Raw genomic sequence first — 21,916 nt, 5'->3', positions numbered from 1 at the left:
ATTTAATCCATCTAAAAGGTTAAAAGCGATTCTTGGCTCATGAGCCATCTACAGACAGATGTAAAATTTGCAGATCCCAACTAGCTAGCCTTGAATATACTACAGTTTATCATCCTTAATGGATATTTAAGCAGTTCTTTATGTTTTTTACATTAAAACATCTCATTGTCGTGATCATCCTAATAAAAACTTGATTATTGCTTTATTTGCATTTATAAACAGGATGTCACTTAACGAGGTATTACATTTATCTGGTTACTTATTTTGTTATGTGTGTCCCCTATGGTGGACATGTGGAGGTCAGAGGACAACCTGTGGAAGTAGGGTCTCCACTTCCTGCCACTGTGGTGGGCAGGGGTTTGAACTCCACGTGTCAGGATCAGTGGCCATCCCCAGTCAAAGGTTTAAAATGTGGAAAAGACTTTTTAAAAATACTACCAAATTTCAAGGCTTATCAACTGTTTTCACCAATAGTGTGTAGAACAGGCATTTCTCTGCTGACTTTGCCAGCAGTGAGCACCAGAGCCCTGTCTCCTCACCTTGCCCCGGGGTATGATAGGCAGAAACTGAGATCTCCTTGTTGAACTTGCGTTTTGTTAGTAAAGAGTCTGATCATTTACGTTTTCCTGGCTACTTCGGGAGCCTTCATTGTTTCCTACTGAATCCTGAGGTCTTTTACGCATTCTTATCACTGATCCCTTACTGTGTTGTTTCCTGGCCTATCATTTATTTCTTGATATGTTGGGTATGTATCTTGATGTGAACATATGTTTTACATTTTTATAAATCATTATTTCCTCCTTTTTATGATTCAGTGGTTTAAAAAAACCTTCACACAGTTGTGTAACTATTACCATTTTCTAACACTGTAGTAATTTTTATATGAGTGAGTTTTTATCATTAATCTTTGAATGTTATTTAACTGGTTTTTATTTTGAAAAAAATTTTTTTTTAGAGGATTCTTTAATGTTAACGACCTTATGGCCTACTTTAGTTTTCAGAATATTAAACAGATGTCTATTCTTGCTAAAACTAAAACGGGTCTTAGAAGATTCTTTGCATATACTTAATTATATAATTACTTCTCATGTAAAAATGTAACTAATAAAAACAAGGGTGCCTTTTCTTTTGTGGACTAATAAAACATAGCTGGGGACCCCTGTCAATCCTTAATGCCAATTTTGGATCTGTGGGATAAATATAAAGACATTTCCAGGGCCAGTGAGGTGGCTCAGCAGATGAAGACACTGGCTGATGAGCCTGGTGTTCTGAGTCCAGTTCCAGAGAACTGATTTCTGCTGGCTGAACTCCGACCTCCATACTCCCCCAGGCACCTGTGAATACATGCACACACAGCACATGAACAAGCAAATAAATAGTTTTTTAAAAGGAGAAAAGTCTATGTTGACTCCGCTGGTTTATATTTTTTAGGAAAATGAAAAAACTGAAAGTCCCTGCAGCTCACTGAGGCCTGGGGATCCCAGTGGGCTGGTGTTTGCTATTGTTGGGGACTTGGAATTTTTCTCTTTTCACTTCCTTTTTGCTTAGGGAGGACCAGATAGACATTTCATGATGTACTTAAGGATTTCTTGTAAGACAGTGATGCTACTCAGAATATTACTTAAGTTACCTGTACAATTTTCACTTAGGTCTAGAAGTCAGACCTGGATGTTTCTCAGAGAGACATTGTATTCTCTTTGTATTTGCAAATATATGTGAAGTCTTCAAGACAGTCAGTTTTAAGTAGGGTTGATGCTTTGGGTTCTTGTGAAGTGCTTTCCTACGACGTGGACTCAGCTCTCTGAAGCTTCTTACAGTGGATCTGAAGCCTCTCTCTCCCCTAGATGTTGTCCTTCATGTACGCGCATCTGGCCTTCTTCCATCAAGGGTATGACTTGTTCAGTGAGCTTGGGCCCTACATGAAAGATCTTGGAGCACAGGTAATCTCTTGGACTGGATCTCTTGGTTCTGTACTGTTTGTTGACATTTATATTTTCAGAGGTATTTAGCACATTGGGAAATCCGGCTTCTCGTTTACTTAATAAGGACTTGGACACTGCAGCGCATTTACATGTGGGTTGGATGTTGAACCAAAAATGAACTTAAAGGTAAAAACACTTGTCTTAAGTAGTGAACATGAAGGTACTGAAAAGAGGCTTAAGTACCTCTCTGTCTGGCATGGGGCACACCTGAGAGCCTGGTACTGGGGTGGGAGTAGGGCTGAGGCAGGCAGAGATGCATGTGTCTGCTTTTTATACTACAAATAGCAGCATTTAGCCCTTTACTTCTTAAACTTGAGTAATGGAGTCACTGTCCTAATTTTATTTAAGACTGTTCTTTTTTATTTTCAAAAAATTAATATTGACTACTTGGGTAATGAAAGTCTAATGTCTTAGGATTAAGACCATTTGGTATCCATAGTTTCATTGTTATTTTACAAAGACGGTTTTTTCTTTTTTCTCTTCTTTCCTTCCTTCCTTCCTTCCTCCCTCCCTCCCTTCTTTCCTTTCTTCCTTCCTTTGTTTTTGTTTTTGTTTTCATTTGTTGGAACTGTAGCTCACACCCAGGGCCTTGTACACACTGTGCATGTGCCTTCCCATGCTGTGCCTGAGTCCCTCAGGCAGAGCTTTGTATTGACTGATGAACTGCCTTACTTTAGACGCAGTAGGGTTAATCTGTAAGTTTTTCTTTCCCAGTATATTTTTTTGAGGTGAGGGATAAAGAAAAAATAGAATCTAGGGAAGTGGAAGAAAGGTAAGAGTGGAATCGGAATGCCATCCAGTGATCAAAGTGTGGGTGGGTGGGGCAGAGGAGGGAGAGGGGGAGAAGGCACTGCAGGTGGGACCTGTGCAGCATACACTATGGATGGCATGCTTGTGCTGTTTGTCTCTGTGCAAGGTGCTCTGTGTGCATGCCGGTTGAGGTTGGATTTGTGTGTAGCCCACACTGAGGATGCTAGGACGTCTTTAAGAGGGTTTTTTTTCTTTTATGTAAGGTTAGAAGTACAGTCTCATGGCCTTTGTATCACGTGCATGGGCTTATTGAGTTAGCCTCATGGTTATTAAATATGACTTGTTCACCTTAGTGTCATTGTTAAAGCCCAGCTAACAGAGGGAAGGGAAGAGAAAGATACATCTTGTCTGCTGTAGGACTGTTCCTAGAAACTGTACAACCTGTGTGCCTCCTGTGCTTAGTCACATTGCAAGGAAGCCTGGGGAATGGCAGACAGCTGTCATGGCAGGGAGTGATCTGGTAGAATTAGGTGTGGGATGTTTCACACGGTCAGGGTAGAGGAGGCAGTAGATCATGGGAGGAGCCAAGCGTTTAGACCTCAGGAGAAGGCAGGATAATGTAGAAACATGCAGGAGACCTGTGGGCCAGGCCTTTGGGAGGGTCAGACCCTCCTGTGTTCTGGGCACTCTTTACCTTTCTGAGGTGGTCTGTTTAGATCTTGTAGTAGCTGAGTTAGTAGGTAATAACTCCAGAACTGTGGCATTAATATTCTTTTATTAGTTTATTGAATTTAACTTTTCAGAGGCAGGGCCTTTCTGTGTTGACCAGTCTGGTCTTGGTTCCTGGGCTCAAGTGAGCTCACTACTGCCCCACCCCTTTAAGCTGTCTATTATTTATTTGGCCAGTTACTTGGTCTGCTTTTAGATTTGATTATGACACTAGGAAGGCAGGCTGGAAACATGGAGTGTGGCTAGTGATGAGATGCAGCTGTTGATGTGCACTTGTGACCTCTGACCTTTGGTTTTAGCTGCACTGCTGTCTGGTAGTGTTGAGAGGGGACAAAGCCATGTTTTCATATGTGTGCTTTGTTTGGTTTAGTTTTGCCTTGTCTGCAGCTACCCGCATCTTCTAAGTAGGCCATTAGGCACTTGAGGTTCAAGTGTTGTTCTTTGAGGATGGAACATACACTGTTGCTCAAGACAAGGCCTCCTATATGGAAGCCTTTGCCTTAAGATAGGGGCTTCCTCAAGAAAGCTCTAATGATAGAAAACTGAACTTCTAGCCAACAATGCTGTTTTAGGTTAACTTTAATCACATGATTTGTGCTTATCTAAAAATGACTTGGAATATGGTTTAAAAGAAATCCCTTGTTCCTTTACATTTTAAGTCTATAATTTTCTTCTATCCTTTAGTTGGATCGACTGGTTGTAGATGCAGCAAAGGAGAAAAGAGAGATGGAGCAAAAACACTCTACGATCCAGCAGAAGGTACACTTGAGCGTTAGATTCATTTCCCTTCACTGGAATGTTATTGTGTGCGGTGAGCCTTGTTACTCAGAACCCTTCCTTGCTTGCTCCAGTGAATCCTTCTTGTGAAAAGTGAAGTGTTTTAGATGTTAACATGTGCATTTCATTATCTCTTCAGATCTAAACATTTGCAGGCTGTGCTCTTGAAGCAGTTTATAAATATTCTTAACCTGTCAGGAGCTTAACTAAAGGTCGCACCTTGTTAACCTTTTAAATATTTATTATTCCTGGTTTCATTTAGGATACTAACAACCTCCTGCCAAAGTGTGTGTGTGTGAGTGAGCAAGACAGACAGATGGGGGGGGGGGGATGTGTGCCTATCCCTTCTCCCCCACCCCCGCTGCTGCAGCCACTCCAGGGCTCCTCAGCACCTCCTTCTGAACTCATTGCTTGTTGAATTGCCTAAGCCTACTTAAACTATTGTTTGACAAATGTTTTTAAAATGAGAATTCAATGGTAAATTTATATTCATTTTTCTCGCAGGAGTTGAGTTTGTCATGTCCCGAGCATAGCCTAATAGTACTTTATCTTAGATAGTCTGAAATATATCTGTGCTGTAATCGATCATAAAAGGCAAATTAGGGTTTGAATACAGTCATATAAAACTTCATATATGCTGTGATAAATCTGCCCTCTTGATAATAAGGAATCCAAGCATCTTTGATTACAGACTACTCAGATTGGATCTGACATAGAAGATGTGAATGGAAAAAATGAAAGCAAAATCAGTTGCAATTGTAAGAAAAACATAATTAATAGGTTATTCATGTTCAAAGAGAGTAATATTTAGAAAAGGAAAGAGTTTTCTCTTAGGCCATCTTTAAATCAGTTACTTTTAGTTATTATAGGATGAAGCCAGCGTCATGTTTTCTTTTGTTTAAAGATGCGATTTTTCAAGCCAGGTGGTTGTAGCACATGCCATTAATCCCAGCATACAGGAAGCAGAGGCAGGCAGATCTCTGAGTTCTAGGCCAGCCTGGTGTACAGAGGGAGTTCCAGGACAGCCAGGGCTCTACAGAGAGACCCTGTCTCAAACATACAAGAACATGACCTTTCTGTATTGCCCAGCCTAGCTTTAAGGGCATGGCCCTTTCACTCCTTCCTCCTGTGTGCCTGAGATTACAGGCCTGGGCCACCACCCCAGCTTCAGGTCCTCATGACTCTTTCTCCTGCTGTCCCTCTCTCTTCCCAAGAGTCTTGCTTTGTGTCTCAGATGGGCCTTGAACTCATGATCTGTCTGCCCCAGCCTCCTGAGTTCTGGGGTTATAGCTGTGACTACCTTGTCTGGCTCTTGGTCTTAGAGTATACAACATGTTATTTTGATGACTAGCTTCTTTTAATGGCATTACTGTGAAGTGATTATTTAAGTGGATTCAATAATTTTTTTAGTAAAATGATAAATTGTGTTTATAGAAATATAACAATTGTTGGTTAAATTGAAATATATATTTAGTCTCAAACTGCTAATTTATCAAATCTGAGATTATTTGACTTTAAACATCACACAACTGTTTTTCTTTAAGAAAATAATGCAGTTTTTACTCATTGTGAATACTTTCTCTGTCCCTAAATGCTGACACAGGCTGCATTACAGGTAAGAAAAAAAAATCTAGTCAACTAAAAGTTAAGGGACAAAATTTCTGACATACATTTTAAGGAGTTCTAACAATGACATTGATCAATGTGAGGAACCGTGCTATGGTGAGCGCCTCTGTATGTCCTGTTCCCGCTTTCCCATGGCTTTGGATAGATGCACATGCTACATTACATACATGTTACATTAGGGTAAGACGGTTTCCACGTTGATTTTATCCCAGCACTCTTACAGGTGCTCTTGATAGTGATTTTTTCCCTGAAGTCTTTGAAACGGTCTGTATACAGAGTCCTCTCCATAAACAACGACCACCGTGCCATGGGCCCTGCCCTCCAGCCCCTCACCGGTTAGCTTATAGTTGACTGAGACTTTTTAACAGTTTTGGTCTCACTTGCAGTTTCAGTGGGGCCTTTCCTTAGCTCCTCCACTCCCCATGCTTAGCTGAGCAGTCTGTGTCTTGGGCTCTGCAGGAAAGCACAGGTTCTCCTGAGCAGCAGATACCCTGGTTCTGTTGACCTTTTGGCTTCCAGTTTTCTTTTTCTCCAGTGTCTTTCAAGTGTTCCTTCCCACTTGACAGACAGATCATGAATATGCTCACAGAGATTTCAGCAGTGTGCTTCATCCAGCATTCCCAGCTGCTTACATGGGAACCCACTGTCATGTGTCAGATCTGAGTTCTTTATTAAGGGACATTAGTAATGATCCTGTAAACATAGTCCTTTTCTTTGCATCTGTGTGTATGTGTTGTTTTTTCCTCCAGTCTCTCTCCTGCACCCTGTTTTATATAGTCGTGTCTCTGTTATCATCTTAGTGTTCTTCCGTAGTGCCGGAACTGTTAAGGTGCTGAGGCCCGAGGCCTTTCTCAGGTCCCTTTTCCCTTCTTACAGAAGTCTGACTCCAAACTTTTCTCTAAAGCCCTTTTCCCCGGAGAAATTTCTCTTTCTGGGAACACGGTCATCTGAACTCCTGTGTGTGCTATTTTGTCTAGGATTTCTCCAGTGACGATTCCAAGCTAGAGTATAATGTAGACGCTGCAAATGGCATTGTCATGGAAGGGTATCTGTTCAAACGAGCCAGCAACGCCTTCAAAACATGGAACAGGTAACAGATTTCCAACATTAGTCTTGATGCTAACATGTTTGCCATTTTCGGCCTTTCCCTGTAATTACCAACTGTTTTTCCTTCCTATCTAAACTTTACAAAATGGTCAGGTGAAAAAGGAGAATACAGATTTTTATATTTGAAACTTACGGCTTTAAGGAGAGAACTAGTTCTTAGAATGCTTGGGCTGTAATGACTGAAGTCTCACTCATCTTTTATTAAGAACTCACTTGTGGCCAGGTGGTGATGGCAGCGATGCACACCTCCCAGCACTTGGAGGCAGAGGCAGCTGGGTCTCTGTGAGGTCTAGGATAGCCAGGTGACACAGAGAAACCCTCTCCCAAAAAACAAAACAAGCAAGCAATCAAACAAACAAACAAACAAAAAAAAAACAAAAAGAAAGAAAAGACTTGTGAGTCTTAAGCCCAGATGGCCTGACCGTTAGCTTTTGGCCTTTATATAATACCACTTAATGTGGAACATGGTAAGTCATGATAGCCATTATTCCATTATTGTACATGTGAGGGCTAGGAAAAGGTTTGAATTTTTGCTGAATTAATTTTTATAAAATATAAAACCATTGGATGTTATAAGAATGGAATTATACAGGTGTCATGGGGGACACCTGAAATCCTTTTAGGAGATGAAGGCAGGAGAATTTTGAGTTCATGGCCAGCCTGGGCTGCATAGTAAGATTTTGTATCTAAAATTGGAAAATAAAACAAAAAGAATATCTAAAATATTTTACTGTGTTAATATGATAAGTAAAATAATTTCATATCAAATAGCATGGAAAAGTTGCGTGGCGCAGCATCATCCTTCTGAGTGTTATTGTCTGTTGCTCAAGGATGCCTTTTTGTTGTTGTTGTTTAAACTTAATAAAGGATAATTTTGTAGTAATGGAGAGTAATGGAAAAGGCTGTTCTTTAAGACGAACATTACCAACCCCAAGAGGGTCTTCTCAGTAAGTCTGTTTGGTGCCTGTTTCGTTCATGTCAATGGGCATCTCAGTGCTGACAGCACTGACACGGGCTTGATTGCTCCTGGTTCAGTTTCTTGGTAATGAAGTTCAGAACATCCAGTGACAGTTCTAAATTCAGTGCTTTATTGAGCATTTCTCTCGTATTTGATATTGTAGAAAACCTAAATGGTTTTATTTAAAATATTTTATCTTTATCCGAAAGTTTCTATATTCTGGAAACAATAATGAAATTGTCATTAAGCCTCTGAGTTACGTAGAACTTCTAAATAAGACATTGGTGCTGGAGGACCAGCTGTAGTGATCAGGTTATTAATAATGCTTCTAGTTACTATACTGTGAAAATGAAAGCTTAAAATTGTGTTTCATGAGCTACAATGTAAAACAATCATACTGTTAAGTCCTTCCTGACAGATTATGTAGTTAGCATAGGAAACGGGAAACTGCGACAAATTCTTTAAGATTATCTAGCCAATATAGATTTATAGTATAATGTTAGAATTGAAATTTAACCTTCAGACTGGCAAACTATTTCCTTAAAGCTTAAGAAAATGAAAATACAATAAATCCCTAGGGATGGAACCATTATATTAAGAAGAGAAATAAATCTCCTTGGACCCTTCAGTGAGATGTGATCTCAGACTCCATACTGAAGCCCTGTGAGTCTTAGTGGAGAATCCCATTGCTGCTCAGAGTACCAGAGTAAAATCAATAGCAGATCAGATGTGGACCTTATGATTTTGTATCATTTGTCCTAGGAGCCACATTCACGGGCATTGATAGTAAAACAAAGGAAGATGCAGTAGGGAGAAGCTGCAGACCCCTGTTGTAGGTGTGCCAGGGTCTGCAGGCTGCAAGCCCCCTCAGGAAGGAGGCTGCTGCACAGAGGTGCTGCCTGTGACCGTTAGAATCACAGACTGTAGGCCAACCTCATTTTCACCACGGAGATGGAGATCTACTGAGATGACTGGAATGAAGAGGGATTTATTTTTCTCATCATTTTTTAGTCTGGAAATTACAGATTGGGAGACTCCATTGAGGGAACCTGTGTTGAGGGGGGCTGGGCTTCAGTAGAAGAGCTCTGTGGCTGAGATGTTGAGACAGGAAGCCAAAGGTTAGCAAAGGGTCTCTCTCTGTTTTAAGTGACCAGTGTCAGGCAACAGACTCACTGCAGGACACTGACGCCTTTCACAGATCCTGTCAATGATGCAGTAACCTGCATAAGGCCCGCCTCCCAAGGATCTCACCACTCTTAGTGGTACCACACTGAGCCAGATTTAGCACAGAACTTTTGGGGGACAGATCGTATGCAGAATATAGCAGAAGGGAATTATGTAAACGGGAGAAGGAAGAGCAGTACTTTTTTATTAGTGAGAGCTTTCCTGTCGTATTATTAATGTTAAAAATTGCAAATGCATTTGCATTTCTTAAATAGGCTTCTCAAAAAATCTAATCTTGGGAAATGTCAACAATTTTCTTTTGTCCATTTTTGGTTTGGTGTCTTCTCTATAGTTTTTTCATCTAATTTAATTGCAATACATTCTACTGCTCTGAGTAAGATTTTTCTATTCCTTAACATTAAAAACATCTCAGAAGCTGCCTCTGCAGATATTAAGCTTTTCTACTCACGACTTAAGTATTTTTCAGAAATACTGTTTGATTGGTTTCAAGGAAAGTTCCCTTTTTTTTTTTTTTTTGTATCTACCCTAAGGCACAGTCATATCATGGTGCATTTGATCTTATCTATAATTTTATGAAGTTACGTCATATTTTCAACATCCACTATTAAAGGTCTCCATCCTGAGGAATATGTGATTAGGAATTCCTAAATAGTAAAAAAAAAACCCTCCTTCATACTTCATAACTTACAGTTCTACTTTGTCTAGTATTGTGTAGCGTAGCTTGACGCTTTTGTTTTGTGTGTGAGAGCAGTTGGCATGAGAAAGGGAAGTTCATGTCTGCTTTCCTTGCCAGTCTTGTTCTTGCTCAGTCCCCCTCTCCTCTGTGCCATCCCGACATAGAAGTGTATCCTAGTGTTAGCGCTCTGTGTGATCTTGCACTACGGACTCAGCCAATTGAGAATCAGAGTTTTGGGATTAGACAACTCTGCAGTTAACATATAGAGATTTTTTTCTTGTAATTGATTATTTAAACAATAATATTATGCAATCAGCATTTACATTATGATAGCAATTGGAAGTGATGTAGGCTTATTGTCTGGGTTAATTCAGGAGGATGGGTGGGAAAATCACCTGAGCCCAGAAGAGGACAGCGTGGAAAGAGTCTTTCTGTTACACACACACACACACACACACACACACACACACACACACACACAGTCTTTCCTCTTCTTCCTCTTCCCCTCCCCTCTCCCCCCTTCCCTCTCTTCCTTTCATCTGTGTCTCTCTCACACACTTAACATTCTCACACAATGATTCTGTGCAAATGCTGCATTTTATCTTCAAGAACTCCAGCATCTACAGATCTGTGTGATTGGGTCCTAGAACCATGTGCCACACTAACACCAAGGTGGCTTCATTTTTCTGGAGGTGCATTGAGATCTCTGCCACAATGAAGAATTTTGAGACCAGGTTTCTCTGTGTAGTCTTTGCTGGCCTGGAACTCACTCTAGACCAGGAGATCAGGCTGGCCTTAAACTCAGGGTACTCCTGCCTCTGCCTCTGGCTCTGCCTCCGAGTACTGGGATTAAAGGCAGGAGCCACAGAGTCCAGCTCACTGGGCTTTCTTAGTAAGTTATGTTTTTGTCTGGTATGGCAGTGCCAATTCAGATTTTAAACACTGGAACCTATGTTTCGTTTTTTGCTTTTTGTAATGACTTTGGAAAAGAATAACAAGGAAATAATTGAAACCTAATTCAGCAGTAAGGCAGAAAGGCTTAGTAAAGAAGCAGCCTTCTTTGTTGGACCAGGAAATACAACTCAGTGCATAAAATGTATTGCACAAAGTTTAAAGCTCACCATTTAGTGCTGCTGCAGGTAAGAGTGAGAACAGTGTGAGTGCACTAAAACTGAGTGTGCATACCTGTGGTCCCAGCTGCTGGGATGGGGAGGCAGGAGGATGGCAGGTGCAGGGTTAGCCTGGACTGCCCAGCCCAGGCCTGCCTCCATCGTCTGCTCCCCACGCTCCCCTAAAGCCAATCACAGAATCATACTTACCTGTGGCCTACGAGTCTTTGTTATCATCTGATGGAGATGGGTGCGGGCAGGCAGGTTTATTCTTAATTAGTAACCCTGCTTTCCTTCCAAAAAGTTTGTATTTGCTTACGGCTTCTGTAGATAAACATGTAGTGACTTTCCTCTGACTTTCCAGGCACAGCTTATTCATGTGTGGCACAATACTCCCTGTAGTATTTTCTAGTTATGACCATAGAGGTAGAAAACCATAATAGATGTATATGGTAATAGTAATATAATAATTCAGAAATTTTCAAAGTATTTCCATTTAAGAATTGAAATGCTGCAAATTACAAATACTTATATTACATAAATCAAGCACATGGATACTGTTGACTGCATTGTTAGATTATTAGCTAAGCTTGTTTCTTATTTTTTGTCTTATTTTTGTATCATGCTGGTCCTTTGCTTATTTGCACATTTGCGTTTTCTTTTCTTTTACACCTTTCCCTTTTGTTTTAACCCTGCCCCATTTTTTCACATGACAGGAAAAAGCCCGATCACATCAGGTACCAAATAGCTTCCTGCCCTTCCTCTCCTTACCCAGTCTCTTCTGCAAGCACGAGAAAGTGCCTGATTAACCCGCATTCAGTTGGATTACCTGCAGTGGATAAAACCATCTCTTGATACTCTAAATTGGAAAGAAAATATGAGCATTTATTTGAGGAAGAGAATTACACCTTTTAATTGCCCATGTCCTCAGTGGATTTGAACTGGGAACAGACCGTTGATGTGCTTAGCCACAGTAGATGCAGACCAAGTGGTCCGAGCACCCTATGGCTTCTGTTTTTTATGAGGGACACCAGGTAGCAAACTGTGATGAGTCCTGAGGTAGCCACTGATTCTGTTGAGTTTGTTGTTACCACCTAGGTGTTCTTTGTTCTACCACTTTTCTTCCCGTGAAAACAGCAAATGATGTTGAAAATAGAACAGGGCATTAGGCCTTATACCCTATTGCATGTTTATCTAGCACCTGAGTATCTGTATGAGCCCACAGTTCACATCATTTTATTATACAGCCTCTTCACATTCAGAACTGTGACTTTTACCAATATTTTTGGTATTAAGATCAAACATGGTAAAATATATTTGATTTTTACAACTATATCTTTTTCCTTTTGATCCAAAGTTTGTCACCTACAAGTTTTCCCTGGTAGGTAGTCATATTTAATTTATTTAAGAATAAATGTAGCATGTTGGTCTAAGTTATACTGAAATCCTTGAGTTTGAGATAGATGCAGACCGTGTCTTACTTTCCTACATAGGAAATTAGAAAGCGTCTCACGCTTCGTGCTTCCCTTTTTAGTCCTGTGACTGTACAGCGTTAGCTCGGTGGTTCCCAAAGCTTGCCTCTTAGTTGCAATTTTTGTAGCACTTTAAATTTTTCTGTACCAAGTGCTTCAAGTGCTAAGTATTTGTGTGCGTATTTAATTCACAGACTAGGAGCTTTTACCACACTCTCTCTGTCTTGGGAATACTAGGAGTCACTAGGATTATTTTATAGGAACAATTAAAAGCTCCCTTCTAGGGGTTGGAGAGAGCAGAGTCAGTAGAATGCTTGCCTTGCAAACACGAGGCCTGCGTTAGATCTCCTAGCACCCGCATGCAAATGCCAGGGTTAGCCTGTGCTCATAATCCCAGCCCTGCAGAGGGGGAGAGATAGACCCTGGCGCTCGATGGCCAGCGTGGGTAGCCAACCCAGTTTGTGAACACTAGAGAAGTGTCTCAGAGAAGTTGGGCAGTTCCCCAGGGTCGTCCTCTGGGCTCCATGTGTGTGTGCATACATGTACATGCACACCAGAGAACATGCTACACTGTCCACATACCCACGTTATATGTATATCACATCAACTGAATGCCCTTTGGTTACCTAGCTAGAGTTCTGGTTGATGTCAGATGTGTGCTTTCAGTGGTGGTAGAAGGAAGATTGTGTCAGACAGACACCTCTTCGTAATTCATTCTTCTCCACCTAGGACATAGTATATTTTTGTTAAGGAGGACACAAATGAAGAGAACCTTGTATTGCCATTGCTAAGTATGTTACAAAACCTGATGCTATAAGAGTATTACCCAGAAAATGTCAGGGACACTAAACTTCGGAAGTACATATGTTCCACAAGGTTAATAGCTGAAGGGATAGTTCCTGGTGGAACAGAGACAGTTTTATCTAGATCATCATCATTATCATCATCATCATTTCTAGGGAATGCTGCCCTAATATGGACAAAGTCAAAAGAAAAAATAATTTTGTGGCCTTCAGAAGCATGAAAAGTTTACATGGTTATGTGGACGTCTTACCGTTGTTCAGTAAAGTTAGTTTTCCCTAATCTACGTAAGAGGACTCCTATGATATAGAGTCTATGCATTATTACTGATGTAATTCATCTTCCTCAAGTGAGTTTTAAGAAGAAGACTTTAATCAGATTGAGAGATTGTTTCCATTGCATGTCATCCACGTGCAGGCTGTGCCATCTGGTCTGTATGTAGGAGTTTCCTCTAACGTCTCTAACTCTGTCTGTCCCCTCACAAGACCCTGGAAGTTCTCCCTTTTCTGGTCTGTTGATTTGCGTTCAGTGCCACCCCACCTTGTTTTGTTTAGTTGCTTATTTAACAAAACTCTCATTCAATGAAAAAGGTTTGTTATGTCTTCAAGTGGCAAGAAACCTACCCCACCTGTACAAGGCTGAAAAACCGCCAACGTGTCTTCTGGTCTCCTCAGATTTGGAGAAATGACCAAAAAATTTGAAAATAGAAAATCAAAACACCTAAATACAATTTCTAGTAATTTGTATTAGTATCAATGAAAAGGTAGAATCTCTGTCTGCTAATAGATTAATAACTAATTTTTAAAAAAATCATCCCATATGAAACTAATTTAAAAATAACCACTCAGATACTGTTCACGTTTTGTGCTTGGTGAGAAGTTTTGCTTCTTTATGAATGGCTTTTGACTGTGATTTTTTTTTTTTTTTGGTATGTCTTTAGTTCCTTTTATTACTTTAATGAATTAGAATTAGTGGACATGACTTACATTGCCTACCTTTTTCTAAAGAACATTGTAAGCAAATTGTTTTCCTAATAACTTTACAGTAATGAGGAGAGACATAGGCAGTTGGGAGGATTGTATGTGATGACATTATTTTTCTGAGAAGTATTTTGAAATAAAGTTTGTGATCATCTCTTCTTTGATACAGTTCAAAGTGATTAGTCGCTTGTTTTGCTGATCAAATCAAACATTTGCTGAATTTCTGAAGGTTTGAAAAGAAATTACCATTTATCGTAACGTTTTACTTTTATAAATGGACATTTTATTCACAATGTTAAGTTTTCTATATCGTAAATGTTGATACTTGAGGGAAAAGATTTTAATTATTTTGAGTACCTCAAAAATAAAACTATATGTTTGAATTTTAAAAATAGTTATCATAGGGTCTTAGCAGGAAAAAAATAAAAGCTTTTGTTAAGATACAAAGTTATGAATAAAATGAACCAAGACAGCAAGTCTCTGTCCCTAACCTGTGACTTTAAGATGTGAATTCTGAGTTTTCAGTAGCTATCTCAGACACTCAGTCATGAAAGCCCAGCGGTGCCCTTCTCCACACGTCCCCAGCTCCACGTGACTGCAGGTGTGTGATCTTTGCTGTCTTCTCTCTGTCTAGACGCTGGTTCTCCATACAGAACAATCAGTTGGTTTACCAGAAAAAGTTTAAGGTAGGTGATTCATTAAGCAATAAAGCGGAAAGCCAGTGAGTTCTGGTTTTAGTTCTTTGTCTCTTTGTTTCTGTGAATACTGAAGTCCATAAATATCCACATGCAAAACTCTCAAAATTACTGCTTCTTGGTATTATGTTTGGGGTTCTGTAACAAGCGGAGTGGGAGCTGGTCACCCTTGGACTTTCAAAGCATAGTGATTTGAATTCTAAATTCTTTTTGAAAGAAAAAAATTCATTTTCATTCGTGTGTACATGTATGTCTGACTGCAAGCTTGTACGTGTGACTGCAGTGCCCCCAGAGGCACCAGATTATTATTTTAAGGCACAGTCTGCCCATGCAGCCCTGGCTAGCCTGGAACTCGATGTTTACGCTGGGCTAGCCTCACTACAGAGATCTGTTAGCCTCTGCCTCCAGAGTGCAGGATTAAGACCTGCATCCCTGAGCCCTGCATCCTGTGCTCTTCCTTGTTTCAATTATGTGTACGTACGGATATATCTCTGTGCATGTGAGTGCAGGGAGTCACAGAGATCCGTGGTGTTTGATCCCCCTGGACTGAGAGTCACAGGTGGTTGTGGGCCACCTAACATGACTGCTATGAACAGCTCTGGTCTTCTGTGTGCAGTAAATGCTCCTCAAGGTGAGGCATTTTCTTGAGTCTTACAATTATGGATTCTTTTTTTTTTTTTTTAACATTTTTTAAATTTTGCTTCTTTGAATGTGTATGCGTATTTTACCTGCATGTGTGTCTTTATACCATGTATGCAGTGCCCACAAAGGCCAGTAGTTGCCCCCAGATCCCCTAGAACTGGAGTTATAGTTGCTGGGAATCGAACCTGGGTCCTCTGAACCTAGGCCAGTGCTCCTAACTGCTGAGACATCTCTCCACCCTTTTATTAGGATTTTATTTTTATTCTTAATTATGCCATATGTTTTTGTGTCTTGCATGTAGATTTGTACACTTGAGTGCCCCTTGTGAGGTTAGAAGAGGGCATCAGGTCTGCTGGAATTGAAGTTAATAGGCAGTTGTGAGCTGCCTGACCCTAACTGCTGTCTGCTGCCAGAGCAGTGTTCACCCTTAACCACTGAGCCATCCTTCCAGCTCCAATTCTGAAATTTTAATTCCTGGACTTGACCTGTTCTGTGTGGCAAGATTATTACCTTTATCTTACTAATCCCGCTGGTGAGTTGTGCGGCAGGGCTAACCTGACGACCCATAGTTCTCTTCTGAGGCTGCAGACAGTATGTCGTTAGTACAGATACGTTATCTAAGGACAGGTGGTGGCAGTATAGAACACCTTAAAGTGACATAAATCAAAACATATGCTGTCAGCAAAAGAAATGGGAACCCTGCAGGGAACCCTGCGCTCTGTCATGCAGAGCTTGAGCCTTATTGCAAGGTAAGGGATTTTACATACTGGGAAGCTGTACTGGGACAGCTCATGAGAGTGCTAGACCCTGGAAATAAAGAAGCGTTTGTTAACTGATAGCTTGTTTTTCACATAGTGTGAGATGGCTGTGGTTGTTCCAGGCCCGTGTGAACCTTCTAGTTCTGTTGGTGTTCTCTTCTGATTTTTGTACTAGTGTTTTAATTAGAAAATGATAAAATCTGTTATCTTTCGTGTAAGAATTTTAAGAAGCATGTACCAATATCTTGTTTCTCTCTGGGCTATTTAAAACACGATTCATTAAAGGTTTCTCCTTGGGAGCAAAAGTAGCTTTTCTGCGTGTGAGTGGGACTCCACGGTGTAATGGGCATGAGTGGGCAGAGGACCAACAGGGAGAGGCCTGAGTGCTGACTAAGTGCTAGCTCTGGGCCAGCCCTTTCTGTAAATGATTGCATGCAATTTACATCTTTGATAAGACAGATTAAATGAATGCTATAGAATTGTCTCCGTTAGCTGTATATCTTCTAGACATAGTTAGTGATGATATGATAAAATAGCGATCCTTTAAAGAGGCTGTTTCCTGGAGTATGTATGAAGGTTGTGGCTGCTGCTGCCGGTGCAGAGGGCTGAGCTGGTAACCCTGAGTTGCCTCTTTGCTGCAGGACAGCCCAACTGTGGTGGTGGAAGACCTCAGGCTCTGCACAGTGAAGCATTGCGAAGACATCGAGCGGCGGTTCTGCTTTGAGGTCGTCTCTCCAACAAAGTAAGATGCTGGCAAGCATTTGAGAACTGTTTCTATGTTTCTGTAGTTGGTCTCAAAGATTTTTCCAGATTTGAGAACTCCAGTTTCTGATTTCAGTGTAATAGAATTAATGTTGTGAAAATAATTTCCAGTAGCAAACATAGATGTTATATCCAAGTACTTATAAGACTTTTCGTCATGTATTGTATTCTTTGAAGTCTGCAGAGATTACTTATTTCTTTAGTAGGCGGTGAGCATGTTAGGCAAGTGCCTATTACTGAGCTCCATCCATCCTGTAAACATTATTTATGTGCTCCTATGTAAACTGGGTAAGTTTTATTGTTATATCTTGATGATAGTAAGACCTGAACTTGCTACTCTCCTGACTCAACCTCTCGAGTAGCTGGGATTACAAGTCTGGTGCATGTGAAACTTTTGTGGTATTATGTTGAATTGAGAGTGTCTGACACATGGAATTTGTATGCATTTTTAAAAAGAAATGTTCTGCTTACATTGTGGGGAGAGAGGAGGAGAGGGAGGGAGAAGATGTGAGAGAGCACATGTGCACACGCACACACATACGCTCACACGCACAGCGCATGTGTGTGCACACACATCCTCTGAGAGGGTTTCCTTATACAGTCCAGTCTGACTTCATAAAAATTGCTCTGTTATAGCTCAGGCAGGCCTGGAACTCAGCATTCCCAGCTTCTGAGACATGGAATTACAGGGGTGTGCCACTGTGTTTGAATCATTTATAATTTTTCAAGTTTTGGGATAAATACTTTGTTTTTAAGAGATAATATTTTTATATTTGTACCATGATTTTTATCTCGGTCATACTTGTTCAAAAGATGGATGAACAATGAAACCCTTCTTTGAACTAAAATTACTTTTTGCTAAAAATTATTACCTTTTTGCTAAAAATTACCGCTGGGCAGCTAGAGAGGCAGCTCACTGGTTAAGAGCACTAGCTGCTCTTCCCAAGGACCAGGGTTCACTTTGCAGAACACACGTTGGTGGCACACCTGGCCATAACTGCAGGCCTGGGGTCTCTCTCATACTCTCCTTTGGCCTTCAAGGGTATCTCACACACACAGTGGTGCACAGACTTACATTCAGGCAAAGCACTAATGCACATACATTCTTCTTTAAAAATGTGCTGAATAGTGTAGTGAGAAAATGTGTGTGGATCTTCCCCTTCTGATTTATTGTCTGACAAAATGATGCTGTTTCCTTTTAGAAGTTGTATGCTCCAGGCAGATTCTGAAAAGCTTCGCCAGGCCTGGATTAAGGCTGTTCAGACCAGTATTGCAACTGCTTATAGAGAGAAGGGCGATGAATCAGAGGTGAGTAGAAATGTGGTCAGTATCACGGAGACAGTGCTAAATGTTTTAAATCTCACTTGTAACACATGGTCATGGCATCCTTTTTATGGAACATGTTTTATAAATTGAGATGTTTTAAATTTTGGATTTCGGTTCTGTTTGTTTATCTTTATGTATGCCCCCCTTCTTTCCCTACCCACTTGTTTTCATTTCTTACATCTCTCTCTTATCTCCCTTTCTTGACAGTTCATGTAGCCCAGGCTGGCTTGGGGCTCACTTACGTAGCTGAAGGTGACCTTGAATTTGTGATGCTCCCGCTTGTACCTCCCAAAGAGGTTGTGACCCACAGGTTGAAAACCACTGTTCTGATCAGTCTCAGAGAAGGAATTTCTTCTGTCTTCAGCTTACCTGGATGTTGTTGAATACTGATGATGAGAACATTGGCAAAAAGACATGTTAGTGAAGAGGGCCCTCAGTATTTTCTATTACCTGAATCGTCTCTGGGCCAGGTATCCCCAAACTGTCAGCATAGTACAGTTATTAACCTGAAACTTTCTTACACAGTCATTTTTTAAATGTTTCTTTCTTTCTGTTGACCCATATGTTTCTCCTTATTGAATTAAGAGCTTGAGGACCTCCTTCAGTATTTTCCAGAAAGTGAGGCATTTGTGATTTTGTGTCTTCTGGAATAGAACTTTTTTTGTCTTTACATTTGTTTGGTAGTTTAGCTAGGTATAAAAATCTTAGGTTAGAAACAGTTATTCTTTTTTTTTTTTTTTTTTTTTTTTTTTTTTTTGGTTTTTTGAGACAGGGTTTCTCTGTATAGCCCTGGCTGTCCTGGAACTCACTTTGTAGACCAGGCTGGCCTCGAACTCAGAAATCCACCTGCCTCTGCCTCCCGAGTGCTGGAACAGTTATTCTTAAGAAACAGCATTATGGCTGAGTAATGCTCCTTTAGTTCCAGCTCTTGGGAGACAGAGGTAGGTAGATCTCTGTGAGTTCAAGGCTAGCCTAGTCTATAGAGAGAGAGTTTCAGGACAGCCTGCTCTACAGAGAGAAACCCTGTCTTTGTGAGGGGTGGAGCCGAGGGAGAAATAGCATTATGTTGTTTCTTCTGTTCTTTTGGTTTTTAGATTTCAGGGTTGCTTTCCTGGTTACTGATCTTTCCTATTTCTTTTCTCCAATTCTCTTTCTGGAATTTCTGAACTGGTATTATTGTCTTTTCTTGAATGTTGCCAATCTGCTAGAATCTCTTCAATTTTTAAGAATTCCTTTTTTGTTCATTGTTTATTGAATCTTTTATTTTCTCATCATGGTAGTACTACAAGTATAATTAAACATTCACTTCTTATTTGCAAAGTCCCATGCCTAAACAGTTAAATGGTGTTGAGAACTAGATATTACTATTTTTATTTATTTTGTCTTTTAAAATAATCTTTTTCTTATTCTTTAGAAATCTTTATGATGTATATGGACTGTATTCACCCACCAGTACTCCATAGTGTCCTCCATTCCACTTCTCTTGTCTTTTTATGTTTTTGTTGTTAAGAATTCTGAGTTCATTTAGTGCTACCTGTATGTATGTGGGTGTGTGGCTAACTCTTGAGGCATGAGCAACAACATACCACGAGCCTCATCCTCAACGGAGAGCAGTTCTTCCCTCAGCAGCCTCTGGGAAGGCTGGGCCTCATGGTCTCACCTGTCATCCACGTGAGGATTTTCATTAGCTTGACCTCTTGACGTGTCTTCCGCAAGTAACCATAGCTGCATGAGTTGATGCCTTCAATGACTATGCCGTGTCTAATATGAGCATTTCACAGCTCTCCTCCCCGTCTGCTGACTCATGTTATTTCGACCCTCTCTTCTTCTCTGAGCCTTGGATGGTGGGAGTTGAGACAATTGAGCACTCAAAGTTGTTTATATTCTGCACTCTGTTCAGTATGAGTCTCTGCGTTAGCCACGGCTTGGTGCAAATGAAACATAGCTGACACAAAGCACAAGTACAAGCATAAACATTTGGAGAACAGTTTGCAGCCTGGCCATTTAGCAGTACAGTAAGGATGGGTTCCCTACAGCCTATGATTTCCATGTTATAGGCTTCTAACCATGTGTACAGTACCAATCGTGAGATCCCTTCTGTGCAGCAGGCCTGAGATTCACTCAGAAAACAGTTGGTTGACCCCAAACCACGATGCCATTATTGTATCAGTGGGCACATCTTTCTAGCAGGTTGGTGTTGTTAGCATGCAGGGTCCAGTGCTGGGTAAGGCTGTTGCTGTCTCTTCTCTCCTCAGCACCTCTGGCTTTATGTAAGGCAGCCAGCAAGGAGAGAGTTTCCTGGTCAGTTTGAGGTTGATCTCTCTGTTCCTCATCCCAAGTGAGTGGTGTCTTCAGCAACCCTCTAGTTATTGTGAGCAGACAAGAGCAGTGACCACAGCCTGTGGTATTTGGGGTGCCTCTGGGCCTCCCTGACTCATAGGGAGGTATCTTGAGTCATGAGTTAAAAAAAAAAACAAAAACAAAAGAAAACCAAAAAACCTTTTTCCTTAGATAATCCTATAAACAACTAGATTAAGAATTGTTTTATACTACTTAGATAGCTTGGTTCTGTCTCATCAAAAACCTGTAGGTTTCATGTTCATCATTTGTTTGTAGCATATTAAACCAGTCTGTATTTAGTTAAAAAAAAAAAAAAAGAATTGTTTTATAGCCAGGCAGTAGTGGCACACACCTTTAATCCCAGCATTTGGGAGGTAGAGGCAGGCGGATTTCTGAGTTTGAGGCCAGCCTGGTCTACAAAGTGAGTTCCAGGACAGCCAGGGCTACACAGAGAAACCCTGTCTTGAAAAACCAAAAAAAAAAAAAAAAAAAAAAAAAAGAATTTTTTTATAAAAGGTTTTTCTTGGCTTTCTTGTAATATACTAGTCACATACGGAACACATACTTAAGATTTTGTTGAATATAAGATTTTCCTAAGTTTGGACTATGTATTGAGCAACAGGGTCTTTTCCCGAAAGAAAATTCACTGATCTCTTGCATAGGCACAAGGAATGGGCAGGGAGAAGTGGGTGCTAGGGCTCTTCGCACTGAGTGTGAGTGTGTGTGCGTTTGCGCTTGTGTGTGTGCTCGAGAGAGTGTGTGTGTGCGTGTGCATTCATGTCATCCTGCCTTTGATCTCTCAGCTGATCCCCATCTATGGACTGTCATTTATTCCTTTAGAGAAAGGAATGTGTTTAGAGTTAGTTATGTGTGGAGATAGTCCCTTACTGGCCTGGGGTTGGGGAGAGAATCCTGGGATGTCCCTGCCTTTTTAGCTCTCAGCCTTTCTTATTGGGAACAAAAACATTAGCATTTCAAAGACATTGGGAATGAATATCATTTCTGCCTTAAGTACTGAGATCTTTTCCATAGATGATAATTCTGTTTGTTAACTTTAACAAGATGTTCAAACATCTTCTGATAACCAGATAATATTTTTTAAAAATTTGAAACCTCAAATATCTGTAAATTTCTGCATACAATACAGCTAACTTCTTCCCCTTGCACTGCCTAAGAGTAAGTTGTCAGCCTCCAGTTCCTACTTCAATGAGCACTTTCCATGAGCCTAGGATGAGCTAGCT

At 40.6% G+C, this 21,916-nt stretch overlaps 1 protein-coding gene across 6 annotated transcripts in view; it reads left to right on the top strand.

The window, feature by feature from the left end:
- Acap2 (ArfGAP with coiled-coil, ankyrin repeat and PH domains 2) overlaps nucleotides 1–21,916 on the top strand; it is a 105,658-nt gene that overhangs the window by 66,659 nt on the left and 17,083 nt on the right. For 3 of the 6 annotated variants that reach the window (XR_015045674.1, XM_029470652.2, XM_021184603.3), the window contains exons 8-14: nucleotides 1,845–1,940; nucleotides 4,146–4,220; nucleotides 6,842–6,954; nucleotides 11,616–11,636; nucleotides 14,787–14,838; nucleotides 16,889–16,989; nucleotides 18,212–18,317. Coding sequence is in view for 4 of the 6 variants with exons in the window: in XM_029470652.2 (XP_029326512.1) it covers nucleotides 1,845–1,940; nucleotides 4,146–4,220; nucleotides 6,842–6,954; nucleotides 11,616–11,636; nucleotides 14,787–14,838; nucleotides 16,889–16,989; nucleotides 18,212–18,317 (564 nt within the window). In the remaining 2 variants the exon portion in view is untranslated. The remainder of the gene's footprint in view (nucleotides 1–1,844; nucleotides 1,941–4,145; nucleotides 4,221–6,841; nucleotides 6,955–11,615; nucleotides 11,637–14,786; nucleotides 14,839–16,888; nucleotides 16,990–18,211; nucleotides 18,318–21,916) is intronic. The other 3 variants (XR_015045675.1, XM_029470654.2, XM_021184602.3) reach the window with 1 other exon arrangement.

This window comes from Mus caroli, unplaced genomic scaffold (genome assembly GCF_978045245.1).
Source record: "Mus caroli unplaced genomic scaffold, Mus_caroli_1 scaffold_17, whole genome shotgun sequence".
NCBI lineage: Eukaryota > Metazoa > Chordata > Mammalia > Rodentia > Muridae > Mus > Mus caroli.
The sequence above is the reverse complement of the archived record's forward strand: the minus strand, read 5'-3'. Positions and strand labels throughout refer to the sequence as shown.